At 40.8% G+C, this 18,160-nt stretch overlaps 2 protein-coding genes across 3 annotated transcripts in view; both read left to right on the top strand.

Moving 5' to 3' along the window:
• sema3fa (sema domain, immunoglobulin domain (Ig), short basic domain, secreted, (semaphorin) 3Fa) overlaps positions 1-12,306 on the top strand; it is a 48,871-nt gene extending 36,565 nt beyond the window's left edge. For both annotated transcript variants that reach the window (XM_067587090.1, XM_067587089.1), the window contains 11 exons: positions 1,112-1,251; positions 2,185-2,299; positions 6,281-6,350; positions 7,179-7,323; positions 7,452-7,674; positions 7,985-8,073; positions 8,200-8,241; positions 8,397-8,554; positions 8,742-8,809; positions 9,028-9,161; positions 9,800-12,306. In XM_067587090.1, coding sequence (XP_067443191.1) covers positions 1,112-1,251; positions 2,185-2,299; positions 6,281-6,350; positions 7,179-7,323; positions 7,452-7,674; positions 7,985-8,073; positions 8,200-8,241; positions 8,397-8,554; positions 8,742-8,809; positions 9,028-9,161; positions 9,800-10,228 — 1,613 coding nt within the window. In that variant the 3' untranslated portion in view covers positions 10,229-12,306. The remainder of the gene's footprint in view (positions 1-1,111; positions 1,252-2,184; positions 2,300-6,280; positions 6,351-7,178; positions 7,324-7,451; positions 7,675-7,984; positions 8,074-8,199; positions 8,242-8,396; positions 8,555-8,741; positions 8,810-9,027; positions 9,162-9,799) is intronic.
• Positions 12,307-13,437: 1,131 nt separating this feature from the next.
• Positions 13,438-17,352, top strand: gnat1 (guanine nucleotide binding protein (G protein), alpha transducing activity polypeptide 1). Its single transcript, XM_067587092.1, has 9 exons — positions 13,438-13,714; positions 14,836-14,878; positions 14,970-15,111; positions 15,216-15,373; positions 15,463-15,591; positions 15,713-15,842; positions 15,942-16,095; positions 16,185-16,401; positions 16,489-17,352. The coding sequence occupies exons 1-8, from the start codon at positions 13,609-13,611 to the stop codon at positions 16,373-16,375; spliced, it is 1,053 nt and encodes a 350-aa protein (XP_067443193.1). The 5' UTR covers positions 13,438-13,608; the 3' UTR covers positions 16,376-16,401; positions 16,489-17,352.
• Positions 17,353-18,160: the final 808 nt, after the last annotated feature.

The following is an 18,160-nucleotide window of genomic DNA, read 5'->3' as shown; positions in this document are numbered from 1 at the left end:
TTTAACTCAAAGCATAAAATGCCCAACACTAATTGTTGACTGCATGCCTGCAGAGCCTGACAGCGAGGTCAGTAGTGGGGGGAAATTACTGAATGTCAATAATGACTCAGAGTAGCCTCCGCTCTCTAATTAACCATGATTGTCACAGAATTATAAATGCTGGTTGGATGCTTTTGGTTGATGTTGCCAAATCAATCATGATCTCCCCCAGCGTTCCTGGCTCCCAGATTTTCCTCTGACCCTGTTGCCCTGACAACAGTCCCCTGATAGTGGTATACTGAATCAGGACACCTGAGTCCTGCTAATCAGCCATGTGGAATCCCTCGGATATTTCCCCTCCCCCATTACATGGTTCCTGGTCACCCCCCCCCCCCCCCCCTCCTTCTGGTTTTGGTTTGTCCCCATTTGGGACCCTGGTTGGGCACAGCGGGGAGGGGCACCCTCTGTTGCGTGTCCAGTGGTGACCCAGTAAGTCAGCCAGTGGGAGCGCACTGTGATGCCATATTGAGCCTTGTCACTAGGAAGAAATAAAGAGCTGGTTTTAGGACCGTTGAGTACTGTTTTGGGCTCCAGGCAGCTATTATTCATGTTGTAGCAGGAAGAATTTTCAATAGACCTCTTTCTCATTCAGTTTCTCTGTCAGAGTTTAAATGATGTCTGGGCCCGAATCTTAATGCCCTTCACAACATGTCTGTGATGGATCTGAGCCACAAGGGCGTAAAATTCAACATGTGAAAGAACTTAAAATCAATAAAGTAAGATAAAGGTTTATATGTACCTATGAAACTTTCCTTTTACTTTGATTATTTGAGAATTATCACGTCTAAGCTGAGAATCCTCACAGCATGGGTGGTTGTTTTTTCTTAGTTGGATGGATAATGTTATTGATTTCCTCCTGCAGACTCTCTGAAAGTCTGCAGAAAGTCAGCTTGTAGCCCCTTGCAGACTTGATGAATTGTGGGTTTGAATAGCTCTGGGCACTCACAGATTTCCTGGTATACGCGCCTTTGAAATGTGGTGAAGTCTGAACATTTGGGTGTAGCCTATATTGTAGAACAACACGTACTGCAAGGCTGGTAATACTTCTTCTGTCTTTTTAACTCATCTACAGATCCCACATTCATCCACGCACACCTCATCCCAGACAGCGCCGAGAAGAATGATGACAAGCTCTACTTCTTCTTCCGCGAGAAAGCCTCTGAGATGGGCCAGAGTCCCATGACCCAGTCCAGGATAGGGCGGATCTGCCTGGTGAGTTATCACACCAGTCCAGCAAACCTCATGTTGATCATCACGACTGAAAGTTTTATACATCTCCGTAATGGTTAGTTATAGCCCCGTTGCCCGTTCCTTAGTCTCTTAGAGGCCCAGAAAGGAAGTCCTCCATGATCATCAGTAATTGTTGTACTGTAACACACCAATTACCAGTCAGAAAACAAAATCGTTGCTGTTTGCCTTTACAGCTAAGTTTGGAAAGAATTCTGTTATTTTTGTTCCTCCAGATGAAGTGTTTGAGCGGTAGAGTTTACTTTAGTCCGCATCTGTATACATGCCTAGACATCTGTACAAAGCCAGAGCTATGTTTACTCAGTGATGTAGTGCTGTGGCCTGGAGTGTTGTTTTTCACCAAAAACAGTCAAATAATGATTATGTTTCCCAAACTTTCAAAACATCCCTACATGGACAAACTGTCCCCAGAGACTCTCCTGTGTTTGTAGAATACTTGCCTAAAGTATGATTTGAACAGAATATGTTATACAATGTAAAAAAAAAAAAAAAAAAAAAAAAAAGCTTTTCTATCTGTGTCTGAAGGATATTAAAACATGTTGCCCTTTCACCGAATTCTTCCCCACTCCATGTTACAGGAGATAAAGATAGACACAAAATGTATTTCTTCCAGTGCTGCAAATCTTTTGGACTCTGTAAAATGTGTTGAGTTCCAGCCCATGAATCATTTTCCCAAGGCTTGATTCTTTACCTCACTAGTAGTCAGAAGTTGGCTGACCTCCCGTGTAGATGGGCCAAGCTGAAACACAGAGCTGATCTTTATTCATACAGGCCCAATAACAACACACCCAGTACAGTTAGTTTGAACCCTTTTCTGAAACGCTGCCAGTCAGACGTTGGTTGCACTCGTCCCGTTGAGGTAGATTCACAACTACTGTGTGTGACTTTGACTTACAGAATGACGACGGTGGACACTGCTGTCTGGTCAACAAGTGGAGCACGTTTCTGAAGGCCCGTCTCATCTGCTCAGTCCCCGGAGCTGACGGCATTGAGACGCACTTTGATGAACTAAGTGAGTTTGAATTATTATTTCCCTCTTTAAGATTCTCTATTTATGACCCTTTCAGAGCATCTGCAGTGCTTTCTTTCATCTCTGGACAACATACGCCCCGTCTCCTCGCCAAGTGTGTCCCACATCCACCACCTGTTGATGATTTACACTCTGCTCAGCTTGTTCTAAAAGTTTGCACATTTTAAAACCGAGAGGAATAACACTTATTTTTCCTCACAGAGACAAACGGCAACAATCTGTCTAAAATACTTACAATGTGCTTTTACAGATTGTTTCCCCTGACTCAGGAAAGATTTAATCCATCTGCTTAGAGTTAGTGTTAGGCACATAATGAATATGTCCTGACAGAAAAACTGGCAGGGGAAAGTGAGAATTCTTACGTGACAGTGTAACCACGACAATGCAAAACAAAGGTCTCCAGATGGACTTCTTGTTGACAGATTCAGTAACAACTTTCCCATTTGTAGAGTTCGCCTCACATTTTGCCCTCCATTTGCTTTGCATACTTTCACCATGATGTTACAGTCTTAGGGCCTACAGTGTTAATCCACATGTACTCAGATTTTGCTGCAGTGTGTGGGGCCAACAGCTTACTGTACTGTAGGGACACACACACACACACGGCACTTAACACGTCTCTGCATATGTACAGCAATGCTGGGAAGATTAAGGTATCACAGACTCATACATGTTAAGCTTGACATGTATCTTCCTTTGAACATCAACATGGCTCCTGTAGGTAACGTCCTTACTGTAAGGCTGTGATCATTCTGCTTTCAAGCACCAGCCACAGGATCAGCAGAGAATTTGTACTTTTATAGAAAAAAAAAAAAAGCAAGAGATAGAAAATCAAATACACACACGCATACAGAGTAATCAAAATAATGAGCAGCTGGGATCAGTCCGACCCCCTGTGGATCATCCCCGGCCTGTCCGTTATTCACATGACTGACAGGATTAAGGAGGGATTTGTAGTATCCTTGAAATTGTAATGACTGGTTGTATGAGCAGCAAATCTTTCACTACTTTTCACTGATTTTTGCTAAATTTGAGAAGAAAAACATTTTCTAACTTACAAATGAAACTCAAAATTTACACAAAATATCTCATGATAGAAAGACAGTGTGCATACTAATTTCAGCTGCAAGATAAAACTTACGTTACCTTGAGTCCATCTTGCCAGTCCAGCTGACGAGATGGACTCAAGTTAAACTCAATACTGTCGTATCAAGTTTTTAAGTCTTCTGTGTGGAAGCTTTCTAATTAAATGGTAAAAACAAAGCAATACACAAAACAAAGGCTACCTTCTGTGAAGAAAAAGCCTTTGGGCACCAAGTCACTGTGTCGTGAGCCATGTAATGAAAAACTGAATTTGGAGTAACAACAAAAAAAAGAACTTTTCTGACATATGGTGAGCATTTTGTGTCATTGCACACCTTTCCTGTCCAAACTGTCATGTTGGGACATGATTAACCTCATAAGTTTCATATTTAATTCACAAAAATGTGGGCAAAGTGTCAGAAAAATGCATTTCATTCAAAGTGTAGCTATGATACTATAATTATCTTAAAATTAACCCAAAATTAACATAATTAAATGCAGCATGTGATCTACATGATCCTGAAACACAAAGCTAATCTGAAAAAATGAGGGCTGACATTGACAGACATGAGCCTTCATTTCCTGTTAAAAGTTGCACTCAAACACACCGCATAGACTACAGATGATGGCCAACAACATGCACATTCAGTATGTATGACAGTATTAAATAATTCACGCAGTGATTGTGCATCAAACACAGCTATGAACTGAATGTGTAGTAACATCTTATTCCTGCTGTGATGAAGCTTTGCAAATTGCAAATGTATGTTCTGCATTAAGAGCACTCAGTGTCAGTGACGTTGCAGCATTTTTAGTCGTCTGTCCACAGCGCAGCAGCAGGTCATTGTAGTCTCAGTGCAGATGAGCACTCATGGTGAGGTCATTGTGAGTCCTGAGGTACAGCGGAACATCCCACAGCGCTGCGGTCAGCCATCCCACAACCACAGAGCGTCTGGTAGAAATGTATTCTGTCTCCAGCTCCACTGGTCCTTATGGAGCCCAACAGAGGCATCAGAGTGATTGTATGAGGACTCTGGGGAGAGAGCGGAGTAGATTCAGATGGTGAGGTAGAGTCGAGACTAACAGAGGAGAAAGCGTTCAGTGTTTTAGAGGAGGAAAGGAGGATTATAAAGACAGGAGGAAAGAGACGCACAGACACAAGAGAGACAAAAATGTCTGCCAGACAATAATGAGAATGACTGTGTAGGCGATAAAGTTTTATTGCCTCTCTGAATTGTAATTATGGAGTGAAACATTGTTTTCTCATTGAATTATTTTTCATGCCACTGTAGTCCACCACCACCCCCCTCTGTTACTTTTCTGTAGATGGAGAAACTATTTTTGCTTTTGCTTTTCTGTTTGTTTTTTCTGTTATATCTGTATTTTTTCTGAGTGGACATATTTCAAAGTGTAGGTCCCTTGAAATGATTATTAAGGAAATAACAATATACTATCTATAGTCATTTGACAGTCCTCCTTGCAACATCCACATTCTCTTTTATTTTACTTTTTAAAACACCTTATTTATCCCCACTTGCTTGTGTTCTTTCTACGCTCACAGCAGTCAGTGATGTGTCTCTGCTAATGTGATGCTGAGAATGCCTCAAAGCCTCCGTCTGATCTGACACATCAGAAACAAAAGTTAGAGTGACGCAACTTGTTCCAGTTCTCTGCTGATTTATTTCTTTTCTCTTTTTCGCTGCGCTCATTCTGTAGCCAGGAGGTCTGTCAAACTGGCGTCAGATGGGTTATGAATTTCTACTTTGTTTGCCAAAAGTTAATTTTTCCTTTTAGTGCACAGCCATTACCTGTCATTTTCATACCTTGGCATGAAACTCATTATCAAAGTTGAGTTTGTTGATTTTGCATATTTGCAGAGTCAGAAATGATGTTTCTGTACAAGTCATGTGGATTTAAGCTTCCTCCTGTTTACTTTGTGCGTGTTAGAAAACGCCAAGGGCACAAGGATCAAACAATGTGTTATTGGATTTCATCCCCAATTCCACATGCATAATTGTGGCTTAACATTTGGTTATTTTACATGCTGCTTCATTCAGGTGAGATCTGAGAGATAAATCAGTGAGGGCGGCTCTACATTCTTGCTGTGGTGTGTCAGATTAATGCCTCGCCTCTTATTTTATAGATAACCATGAAAAAGATCTTAAAATGGGTTATAAAGGAGAGGATAGGATGTCATTCTTTTTCACTGTTATCAGTATTTTCCAGTTGCCCTTCTCTGTTCAAGGCCATTTAAAACAAAACTCGTTTCCCATTGATACAAAAGATTAAATGGACCTTTGTGTTCAACTGTGGGTGCCGTGTTATTCTACTCAACCTGTCTACTAAATTTATTTCAGTTTTCTTCCTTATTGTTTTTCCTTGCACTTTTCTCTCATTAAGCCATCAGAGGATATGTAGGGTTCGCAATTGCCTCAACCCCAAAGTCATTGGATGCATATGGCTCCTATTAAAGCCATGTTTCACCAGAGATCTCTATTTCACTTCTATTCCCCGCTGAGACTCAGGAACTGTAGTTTCAGTGTCGGAAGACTTTGGATTGAGGATCTCATAGAGGCTCTGGTAACCACGAGCTCTACAGTGAAAGAGAAATTCTCCCTTAACTCTCCCTCCCTAAGAAGCAAAAAGTCTCCATATGTCACAATTACAATAACTTTGGGTTGGAACCAAGTGGAATCTGGGAACTAATTAAGCCTTTAGATGGTTTGATACGAGACACAGACACTAATATTTACTTAATATACCATGTTTTCTTTGTCTGACCATTCATCATTTGGTAGTCAATGTGCTCCTGTAGAAAGGCTGCCTATTCATGGTTTATTACTGTGACTAATCACTCTAAATTATTTCTTTCCCTATTAGGGGATGTGTATATCCAGCCAACTCAAGACACAAAGAATCCTGTCATCTATGGAGTCTTCTCAGTTTCAGGGTAAGTGTCTGACAGCTTTCTCAAACTCTACAACTTTTATGCAGTTGGGAGGGAAAGGTGTATTTTGGTTTCTCCCTGTAGTTTTTTATTCATTTCTCACTCAGCCTGAAGGTGTCAGCTCTCTCTGATATTGAAATGCTGTGTTGCGTATGGCCTGTCAGTTACAGGCTACAAAGACAAAACTAGGCAGCGAATCTGGAGCCCAGAGGGAGTCGTGCTCCTCTGAGAGACTGACTGAGTCCTATAGTTCCACAAAGGTCAGGTTTGATAGCAAGTTGTCATTTCCAAACACACAGCATTAAAAATTCATCAGAAAACACAACCAACCAGACATGTAAATTGAGATTCTGGCTGCACACAAGGCAGGGAGAGGTGCGCACTGAGTCACAATAAACATGTCTTGATTAATGTATTTGAGAAACAAATACTGTTATTGTTTCCATCCTCTCCTCGGGCATCAGGCGCGTTTAAACCCAGCTGATAAAAACACTTGCAGTGCTAATGATAGAGGCCCATGACAGGAGTTACAAACATAGTACACCCACCACATGGCAGCGAGAGCCTGTGCTCTGGCGATTCTCTGCAGTACGTGGGTGTTTGTATGTCAGTGTGTCAGACAGCTTGACTCTAGTTGAGTCGGTTTGAGAGTGTATTTGTGCGTCATAATGTTTTAGTGCGTTCCTGTAAGAGGCAGGCTGAGTACGTGGGAAGGAAGTAGATCCTACCAGTCGCAGAGAGTGCCCGCAGTAATTATCTCAGGGAGCGAGTTCATCTGTATCTTCTAGCGGCTGTCTCTGTATTCACGCTTTCTCTCCTGTCCTCCTCAAGATCCGTGTTTAAAGGCTCGGCAGTGTGTGTCTACTCCATGGCCGACATCCGTATGGTCTTCAATGGCCCCTTTGCCCACAAAGAAGGGCCCAACTACCAGTGGGTGGCTTACACTGGAAAGATCCCTTACCCCCGACCTGGCACTGTGAGTTATAAACATTAAAAAATAAATAAAATTTCATCTTTTTACTAAGAACATGTTTTTTACTGCAGAGGTATTTGGTAAATTGCACAAGAGTAGGATTAACAGTTAAATCTCTTATTTGTTAACAGTGTCCTGGCGGCACTTTCACCCCCAACATGAAATCCACAAAGGATTACCCAGATGAGGTTATCAACTTCATGAGAAACCATCCCACCATGTACAATGCCGTATACCCAGTGCACAAGCACCCCCTGGTGGTCAGAACCAACGTGGACTATGAGTTCACCACAATTGCAGTGGACCAAGTGACAGCTGCTGACGGGAGCTATGAGGTGCTCTTCCTGGGCACAGGTCAGTACTCCAAGGCTTAAACTCACATTATATGATGATTGTCCACTAATATAATAGTCATATCAATGTGCAGTTTGAATTTTATTGTCAAGTATAAGAGAGGATTCACAAACAAGCAATGGATCTGTCTTTGCCTCTCAATCATAAATTGATCAGATTGAATGATTCCTCAAATCATTTCTCTGTTTAAGACATTTTAAAGGGAGGAAGAAATAAATGCAACCTCTCTTGGAAATTAGGGTCAAAGGTCAATAACTTAAAAGGTAAACAGAGCCGGGGGTTACACTTTCTTCTCTCTTGTGTCTCTCAGATCGGGGGACAGTTCAGAAAGTGATTGTCTTGCCTAGAGATGACCTGCAGACCGAGGAGCTGGTTTTGGAGGAAGTGGAGGTCTTTAAGGTCAGTCGCCTCACCATACAGTAGTCTATTCACCCATCCTCTCTGTCTATACCATTCAACCTTTATGTGTATTCTTTTTGTCATATGAGACAAAAATGAAAGCTGTTGTTACTTGTTTCACCGCAGGTTCCCACTCCAATTACCACCATGAAGATTTCATCCAAACGGGTAAGTTAGCCTGGAACAACTTAGACTAATAGAGTACATTATAGCAAAGACACCAATTATACAGTATGATGTCTCATAATCATAAAAAAAAAATTAAGGTATTACTATTTGATATCTATTTTTTATGTATTAATCTTTACCTGTTTCTTCTATAGCAACAACTGTATGTAGGATCAGTCTTGGGTGTGACCAACCTGGCTATTCATCGCTGTGATGTGTACGGGGAGGCCTGTGCTGACTGCTGTCTGGCCAGGGACCCATACTGCGCCTGGGATGGCAAATCCTGCTCCAGATACTCAGCCTCACAGAAGAGGTGAGTATCAAGATAGTATACGCAGGCAGACATGCATGGGTACAGTCTGAGTATCAGTATGTGTACACACAAATATGTAAATTAGGTATTCTTACATGTGGATAGCTTACTTTTAGTTCATGTGATGTTTTTTTTTTTGTCTTGAAGTTAAGCTCTTTATTTTCGACTGTTGATCTGACCCCTCTAGGCGTAGCCGTCGGCAGGATGTAAAGTACGGCAACCCAATCCGCCAGTGCAGAGGCTATAACTCTAATGGTGAGCATTGAGCACATGTAGTACACCCAAGCCCATCAAATATTCTGCCAGTAGGGTGGAAATAAGAAGATTATTGAAATGATGTGTCAGTCTCAGATTTCAGTTTAGTTTGTAAGGTTTGTTATTGCAATGAATTTCTTACCTACTTCTTTTGTTTATGTAGTTAAAATTTTTCTTAGCAGTAACACATCATTTGTATTTTACTGATTGTTTTACAGCCAATAAGAATACGCTGGAGACAGTTCAGTATGGGGTGGAGGGTAGCACAACATTCCTGGAGTGCCAGGCCAGGTCTCCTCATGTGTCTCTCAAATGGCACCTTCAGAGAGAAAACAGTGACCGGAGGAAAGAGGTGAGCAAAGCTTTTACTGTAAGGCAGTTGTTTCTCCTCACCATTTGGATCTGTCTTTATAATCACATCCATGGAACAACAAGTTATGTGTGAATTTATGAGTGTCATTTGAAAAACATTTTACATTTAAAGCAGCTACAATTAATGGATCACATGACTACTTATATGTGACAAGTTGCCCCCTCAAAGAGATACATCATCCAAACATCCAGTTCCCAGAGCTTTATAGCAACTTTGAAGCCATTGTTTTGGTTTTATTGCCCCCAACTTTAATGTTTGTTTCACTCTCACTGCTCTTATCGTTTCCAGCAGCAACAGGCAGCTGTTTTCGGCAAGTAGACAAAATTAGCAACTAGCTGGTGAACATATTGGAGCATTTAGCAGCTCAAGCACCAGATACCTCCCTCAGCAGAGGGTGGAGACCAAAGCAGAGTAAAAAGAGAGTGAATATTGGACTTATATTAATCAGGTGGATCGAAACATGACTCCAAATGAATGCTATAATGTTGCTGAATATCTGCTGCATGTGTTAATAAGCAACTGTATCTCACAAGCTCTGTGAACCTATCCTTTAAAAACCATAAAGTTATAATAAGTTAATAAAATTGTCTTCTTCACTGTCCTCCTGTTCCTTCCAGATTCGCTCAGAGGGACGCATCCTGAAAACAGAACAAGGCCTTTTGATCCGCTCCTTGCAGTCGTCTGACAGCGGCATCTACCAGTGCACGTCCACTGAGAAGAACTTCAAACACACGCTCGTCAAACTGCAGCTCGTGGTCCTTTCCAGCCGCACGGTTAACAACGTGTTGGTGGAGACCGGCAGCCCCGCCCTCCCTCCACTGCAATCCAGCGCCTGGACTCCGAGTGCCGGCCAGTATAAGGACCTGCTGACCATCCTGAGCCAGCCAGAGATGGGCCTGATCAACCAGTACTGTCAGGATTACTGGCAGCTTGGAGACGGCAACCTCGGGGACAACAAAGCCAAAAGCCTGAAGGAGCTGAAAGAACAGAAGAAGCCCCGCAACCGTCGGCATCATGATGAGCAAACAACTCCTGCTGAGACATGAGGAGCTGGACAGACACCCTATAAAACACCCCCAGTCTACCTTTTCACACCACCTCCTAAACACTGCAACCCTCCATTTTGAGGAATGACTCCAGTCAAATCATAGAAAAATTATCATAAAGGACAAGACTGATACTGCAACCAAAAGCAACAGCGTCAAACAGTTTCTATGTAACTGTTGGAAAAAAAACACAATATTTATTGTAGGTTGTAAAAAGTAATTCTTTGTACCTATCTAGAAAACATGTTTTTTTTTTTTTTTGTGAATAGGTAAATCTGTGCAAATATTGTTGTTATTATAATATTATTGTTAGTGTTATTGTTTATTACAATGTGTTATTATGTTGAAAATATCTTTATGTTTGGTGTTTTTAAGAAACAGCAAAAATAACCCAGATGGGACATTGGGAGTATCCACACATGGATAAGGACTGACGGTATTCAGACCATGTTGGATCTCTTGACTGCTGGCAGTATTCAGTCTCTTAGCCAGAAGTTGGGTCACTGGTTCAGTGAAATTCTCGAACTTCCCTAAACTTCCTCACTAGAACTCTCTACTGTATATCAGTTTTTTTTTACTGCAAGATATAAGCTGTTGAAAGATGACAAAAATGGCATTTCATGGGACATGCAAGGATGATAGAAATGCCCACAGACTGCAGCTGTGACAACATGTCATGGTCGTCCAGTCATATGTGAACAAACGAAAGGCCCTTTGGGGCAGGTCAAGAAATCTCTCCTTTCATGATTGCGGTCCAGCCTGGCCTCGAGTAAAGATGTTACATTACCCGCCCAAATTCTTCCAAAATCATTTGCTGCCAAGTGTTTGTTTTGTTTCTATGTGAATGTCACATCTCAATGTTGTATCCTTAACAAACGTGAACTTTGTGATAAGCTGTTTTTTGGGGGGTAAAGGGTCTTTTAACAACACGAAAGCTGAAAATAACATTGCCTTCTCTTTTCTCTTGTTGGAGATAAGAAATTCCAGCAGGCAGCTATATGTGAGTTTGTGACCGTTTGTGATTTAAAAAAAATATATATTAGAGACAAAGCACCTTTTGTTGCCAAATTGGTGATCTTGATAAACAGTAAATACTTAACATGTATCTGTGGCATATGCAGTATATTCATCTAGGGGAGAACATACAGGATTTTTTTTTTAGCTCTCAAGTTCATCTTGGAGTACAGATCAAAAGTTTGCATTCCTGCCAGTTTCATGCTAAATATTGGTTTCTCTAAGTAAATATTGTGTTTGGCCATGTAATCAGACTACACTTTGATTAGATTACAGCGACAAACGAGCTGATGCTTAGAACCTTTGCAGCAACTTTTTTGTCAGTCTAGTTCAGAACCATTCTGCTATCATACAGTACGTGCCACAGACTTCATATAAAACTGTTTGTACTGAGCAACTTCCATACAGTAGAAAATGCCACAAGTACAACCACTAACAAGCTGATCACCACCAAACCTGATGAGAAACCTGTACCAAAATCTTCAGAAGGTGGCTTCTCATTGTGCATGGCATGTACAGTGTATGTATATGGTATTTGTCTAAAATGCTACGTTGCTGTGGATGTCGGTGAATGTCTTTCTCGTTGTGGGACTATGGAAATACTATCAGTGCAAGAAAGAAAGTGCTCACACCTCTTAGGGTGGGAAATGCTGAAAGTACAGAAAGGTCAGATTGTAATTTTGAATCCTCTCTCTCTCTCTCTCTCTCTCTCTCTCTCTCTCTCTCTCTCTCTCTCTCTCTCTCTCTCTCTCTCTCTCTCTCTCTCTCTCTCTCTCTCTCTCTCTCTCTCTCTCTCTCTCTCTCTCTCTCTCTCTCACTCACTCACGTCTCCTTTTTTTCTCTCTCTTGTTCTTGAAACTTTGCAAAACAAATTTGCATATATTTCAAACATGTACATGTTTTATTTTCTCTGTTTGGCAGACTTTGCTCTGGGTCGTTGAGGTAAAAGTAATGTATGATATAATGCACAGTTGATGTTATTGTAATGACTTGTAAAAATTACTATCTTTTCTTCCCCATCAATGTTGCTGACTAATAAATTAAAGCTCTATATTTTATAATAACAGAGGTTCTATTCTGTTTGCCAGTGGTGGGCACACGCATGTGCTCACTGATCTCAGTGCTTATTGTTTTACTGACACTGCAGAAGTGTTTTCATTCACAGTCATGACTCGTGAAGCTTAAAGGACGGGTTCACTATTTTTCAAGTCTGTCTTAAAACAACAGTCAGGTGCCCATATGAACACTGACACATTTTACTTGGTGTAATCATTCCTCTTTTAAATACATTTTTGCACAGAAGGAGCCTGTGCATTGTAAGTGCATTATGAAAGGATCTTCTAATGGTCAGTACGAACAGGGGAATTGATTATGGCAAGAAACCCTTGTTTCAATGTTCATGGGTACCTGACAGCCTGAGAGCACAATAAAGTTAAAGTGATTAAAAAAACTTAACTCACAGATCATTTTTCTTTAAGTGCTTTACATAAAAAAAGAGAAAAAGACAAGTGATAGCTATACTGTGTGTGTAGGAGAATGAAGCTCAATGGTCATGAACACACATACTGTACATGCATGCATACATAATTGAAAGTGAGAAGATTAGGATCCTTAACCATCTTCAGATTGAGGTCAATGAGATCTGTCAGGTGAAACCGCAAAGCTCTTTAAGAACTTCAGAGCTCATCCTTCAGACTGCAGTATCCTATAAGAAATATGAGTGTCTTACTGTACGTTTGGACCGGGAGTTGATGGTTTGGTTATTTATTTCAGTGACCCCAATTATCTTTTGTTGTACTGTGTGGACTAGGTACCAGTTCTTTTGTTTTAATGGAGACTGGAAAGCTGTTGTCCTTATAATGGACTTCTTTGCAGATAATATAACATTCCAGACCACAAGGTTCACATCAGATTTAACTTTTATTTTGGTCCTGATGTGGAATCAAGGTAACCAACAAGCTATTTCACTCTACATGCTTCTCTTTTAAAGGCCCCTAAGAACGGCATAGAGAGATAAGCACTTGAGCCGATGTTCATCTTCCGCTGAGCACAGCAAAGTCCCCCTAAAGGTTAGATCACTCCTACACTGATGTATGTCTGCCTCTCCTCACACCTTTCCCTCTGCCCTAAAAGACTCCTGTCCTTGTCCTCCATTGGCCATCCCCAGTCAGGTGGGCAGAGGATGCCCGAAATCCTTTCCTAAGACAGGAAAATACTCAAACCTTCTCCAGTGTTTGCTGCAGGCAGTTGACGCATCAGCTGCGTAATTGTCGGCACCGGCCAGACTGTGGGCGATCAGCTAGGACCTACTTCCAATTTTTCCTGACACTTGGCTTAGCAGAGGGGCCCAAGCCGGGAAAAGTAGGATGGGGGCTGGAGCGAGCGCCGAGGAGAAACGCTCCAGAGAGCTGGAGAAGAAGCTGAAGGAAGATGCCGACAAGGATGCAAGAACCGTCAAGCTGCTGCTGCTAGGTAAAGTCAGTCAAGCTGGCTCATTGGGGGCTCAGATGTATTCGCTGGAAACCTCATCATCTGGTTACACATATTTAAGGGCCCCATAAGGCCCCATAGAGGTGATGAGGCTTCTCAGGTCCTATATGACAGATAGTTAACCCAGCTGTCTATATGGAGATCACTGCATTAATCTGTTTTTTGTAAAAAGTTTGGGGATGAGAGGACAATGCATTCATACCAATACCTAGCCATTGTAATTTTAGTTATTTTGTCTCTCGTTTAGCTTCGATACACGTCACCTAAATTAGAACAAATTAATCTGAATAAATGTAAAATATTTACTTAATTGCATAATTTCAAGAGCCAGTGCTTTTATATTAACTGCGATGAAACTGAGCAACACGTCTGAGTGAAGTTAATTACCTGTGTCATTGAATTTCTAAGACACAATAATAATCACTCAAGCCAATCCCTTGTTAATCCTGAAACAACAGGTCCTCCAACACCGAAGGCTTAACGCTGAAGGACACAGATACTCTCCAGCCCAAATGTAAAAGAGATAGTGGCTGCAGCATTCAAACACCAAAATCTAAATACATTGTAGACAATATGTTGTTATCTGAGTGAGATAAAAAAAAAATAGATTTATGAATTTAGGTGTACCTTTCTATTTGAGTACCAGCAAATTCTGTACACCAAATGTGTCTGTGCTATATATAACAATGATGAATTTGCTGCCGAGTACAAGACTATACTGTTATTATTGGGCATTTATTGTTCTGAATAACTGTCAGGTTGTTACAGATATTGTATCACATTGCAGCTTGATCCTCCTGACAATGTAGGTCAGGGATAGGAAAGTTCCCCCTGACATCAGCTTTGAACAAGATTAGATCTGAAGTAAGAAGCATTATGACCCATTTGGATCCTCTGTCTGATAAATGCCATGAGGACATCATTATTTTATTATACATGTTACTGAAACCCAAAACATAAGCACAAAAACAATAGTTAAGAATTATATTTCTCCCAAATCCTTCAAAAAAGATATAAAGAAATAAAAAAATAAACATTGGAATGAAGTTTTCCCTATTTTATGCAAATAACTACATTAAATATGTTTATCTTCTTTCATGTAGGTGCTGGAGAGTCAGGCAAAAGCACCATTGTCAAACAGATGAAGTAAGAACTTTTACTTTTCTCGTGAGTAATACCTCATTTCTTATCATACATGAGTGTAAATCACATAGTAATCATATGTTTTCCTCAACAGAATTATCCACAAAGATGGTTACTCACTTGAAGAGTGCTTGGAGTTCATTACCATCATCTACAGCAACACCCTGCAGTCCATCATGGCCATTGTGAAGGCCATGGGCACACTCAATATCAACTACGGCCACGCCGATCAGCAGGTAATGACAGCTGGGACAGACTTCCATACACTTTGCTGGTATCACGTTCCTATATGCTACCAAGCATAACTTGTATGTGTCTGTTTGTGTCATCCTCCCTGCAGGACGATGCCAGGAAACTCATGCATCTTGCAGACACCATTGAAGAAGGCACCATGCCCAAAGAAATGTCAGACATCATTTTGCGCCTGTGGAAGGATTCTGGCATACAGGCGTGCTTTGACAGGGCCTCAGAATACCAACTCAACGACTCCGCTGGATAGTAAGAAATCACCCTCTGAAACCTCCAAACAAATTGTTACAAGGTCTTATATTAGTATTTGTTAATCAATTAATTTCATTGTCTTTCAGCTACCTGAATGACTTGGAGCGACTGATCCAGCCAGGCTATGTGCCCACTGAGCAAGATGTGCTGCGATCAAGAGTGAAGACCACTGGTATCATTGAGACCCAGTTTTCCTTCAAAGATCTCAATTTCAGGTGACAAAACATGAATCATTGCCCTATTTGAGGGCACCAATAACTCAATAGCATCAACAATGCTCCTATTTCATTGCCTAACAGCAATAATAAAGAAAATCCTGCTTCTGTCTCAATGCAGAATGTTTGATGTGGGTGGCCAGAGGTCAGAGAGAAAGAAATGGATTCATTGTTTCGAAGGTGTGACCTGTATCATCTTCATTGCTGCTTTGAGCGCCTACGACATGGTGCTGGTGGAGGATGATGAAGTGGTATGAAATTGAAATTACAAGTTATCTGCTTTACACTTAATATTCTGTACTGTTTGTGTCTTATCCTTTTCATTGGGGCGCACTTTTTTTTCCTTTCAGAATCGAATGCACGAGAGTCTGCACTTGTTCAACAGTATCTGCAACCACCGTTACTTTGCCACCACCTCCATTGTACTCTTCCTCAACAAGAAAGATGTGTTCACCGAGAAGATCAAGAAAGCTCATCTCAGCATGTGCTTCCCTGAATATGATGGTGAGGTTCTCACAGCACATAAATTGCAGCAGATTAACAGACTTTGGACAAATTATATTTCTCCTTTATCTTGATATATTTTCATTAAGGCCCCAATACTTACGAGGATGCTGGTAACTACATCAAAATGCAGTTCTTGGACCTGAACCTGCGCCGAGACGTCAAAGAAATCTACTCTCACATGACCTGTGCCACAGACACAGAGAACGTCAAGTTTGTGTTTGACGCCGTAACCGACATCATCATCAAAGAAAATCTGAAAGACTGTGGTCTCTTCTAAGAGCCATGCTGAGAAACCCGAAGAAGGTGAGTAAAGTTTACTGTCATGACAATTACGACTAACTTTTGTACCAACTAACCGGTGTGACTTTTCTTTCTTTTTTTTTTTTACAGGGTGCTGTTGTAGCCCTGTCACATTCCACAAATCCCTCCTCTATTCAAACTGTGACATCCACTGAGGACCCAAGATGAGAAACTGTCCCCCCAAACAGCCATTCTCAAATAGGCGAACGCAAAAAAAAAGAAAAAATCTATTTGTTGTGTTCAAAACTAAGTTGTAGCTTTGACCGAAAACTTTGGGTCAACTGAGACCAGAAGACAGCTCCTACGTCAGAAAATCCTGTGCAGATTTCAGATGAGTTGAATTTTAGTCAAGCTAACTTTTCTCTTGAGCCTCTTTGAACTCATCTTTGGAGGGCTATGCAATCTGTAGTTAAGACATCAAAAGCTTCTGTCAGCATAAAGTGATTTTTTTCTCACATGTACTCGTGAATAGATGTCAAGGCTAACGCGCCGTTTGTATGCTCCAGTAACCGGTCAGTACAGCCAAAAAGCAAACAAGATGGCCTCACCACCTGCAAAAGCACTTCAACCTCTGTTAGAGATTTAATGAGAACTTGTCATTAGAAATGGTTTTTATGTACAGAAATGAATAACACCACATAAAAGCTGTGACGTACAGTAGTACAAGCAGGTAATAGAAGTGAATTTTTAAGGAAAGTGTCATTGTTAGAAGATGTAACTTTTTGCAATAGTTGAAAAGGGCCAGTGTATATAATTAAACTGATTTCTATTGGACAGTTTGTGAAGTGTGGTGATACCATGTTGATCTGTAATACTGTTAAGTGGTAGATGTAATATACTTTAATTTATAAAAACCTTGTCTAAAAGTTAACGGGCCTCTGAGCCAATAATCCTGTACAGAAACCAATCATTGTAAACCTTGACTAACCTATTAAAGCTTCTGTAGAAAACTGAGTACTTTTCCATTTTTCACAAATAAAAAGCAACACAGCAATGTCTTGTTCATAATCTGTCATTTATTAATTTCACAGAATATTTTAGGTTGCTTTTCTAGTGTTATGAGCCCAGTGGATTGAACAGCCTTCACCTTTAATCTCAAACAGATTAAAGGAAGAGCTCAACATTTTGGGAAATATTCTTGCCAAGTTAGATGAGAAGATGGATACCACTGTCTGTACGGTAAATATGAAGCTACCACAAGTAGCCGGTTATCTTAACGGGGTAACAGCTAGGCTGGCTCTGTCCAAAGGTAATAAATCTGCTTACATGCACCTCTAAAATTCACTAAGTAACATACAGTATCATATCTTGTTTGTTTAATCCTCAAGAAAGAAAGAGTCCGACACATGACCCCCTGAAAAAAAACCCACATTTCTTTCAGTTTTAGTATGGATTAAACAAACAAGATATAACATGCTAATTGGTGAGGTGCTGGTAACTGGCTGCTGGAGGCAGTTTCATATATACTGTACTGAAGCATGTTGCATCAAATTTGTGCAACACAAGATCATTTCCTTAACCAATTAATTATAACATGTTTTACAAATCAGAATTAACACCATTGTTCCCATCGATCTACACATGAGCATGTTAGAGCCCTGCAGGACTTGCAAATGTAATTTCTGAGCAACAAACATTTGTGAAACTTGATGCTGCCTCAATTTGCAGTCTGTGTGCTCACACTTTGCTTTTGCGAAACAGGCTCCTGACTGGTATCAAGCAGTATCTGTTCATCTAACTCTAGGCAAGTAAGCATATGGTG

This window comes from Thunnus thynnus, chromosome 4 (assembly GCF_963924715.1).
Source record: "Thunnus thynnus chromosome 4, fThuThy2.1, whole genome shotgun sequence".
In the NCBI taxonomy this organism is placed as follows: Eukaryota; Metazoa; Chordata; class Actinopteri; order Scombriformes; family Scombridae; genus Thunnus; species Thunnus thynnus.
The sequence above is the reverse complement of the archived record's forward strand: the minus strand, read 5'-3'. Positions and strand labels throughout refer to the sequence as shown.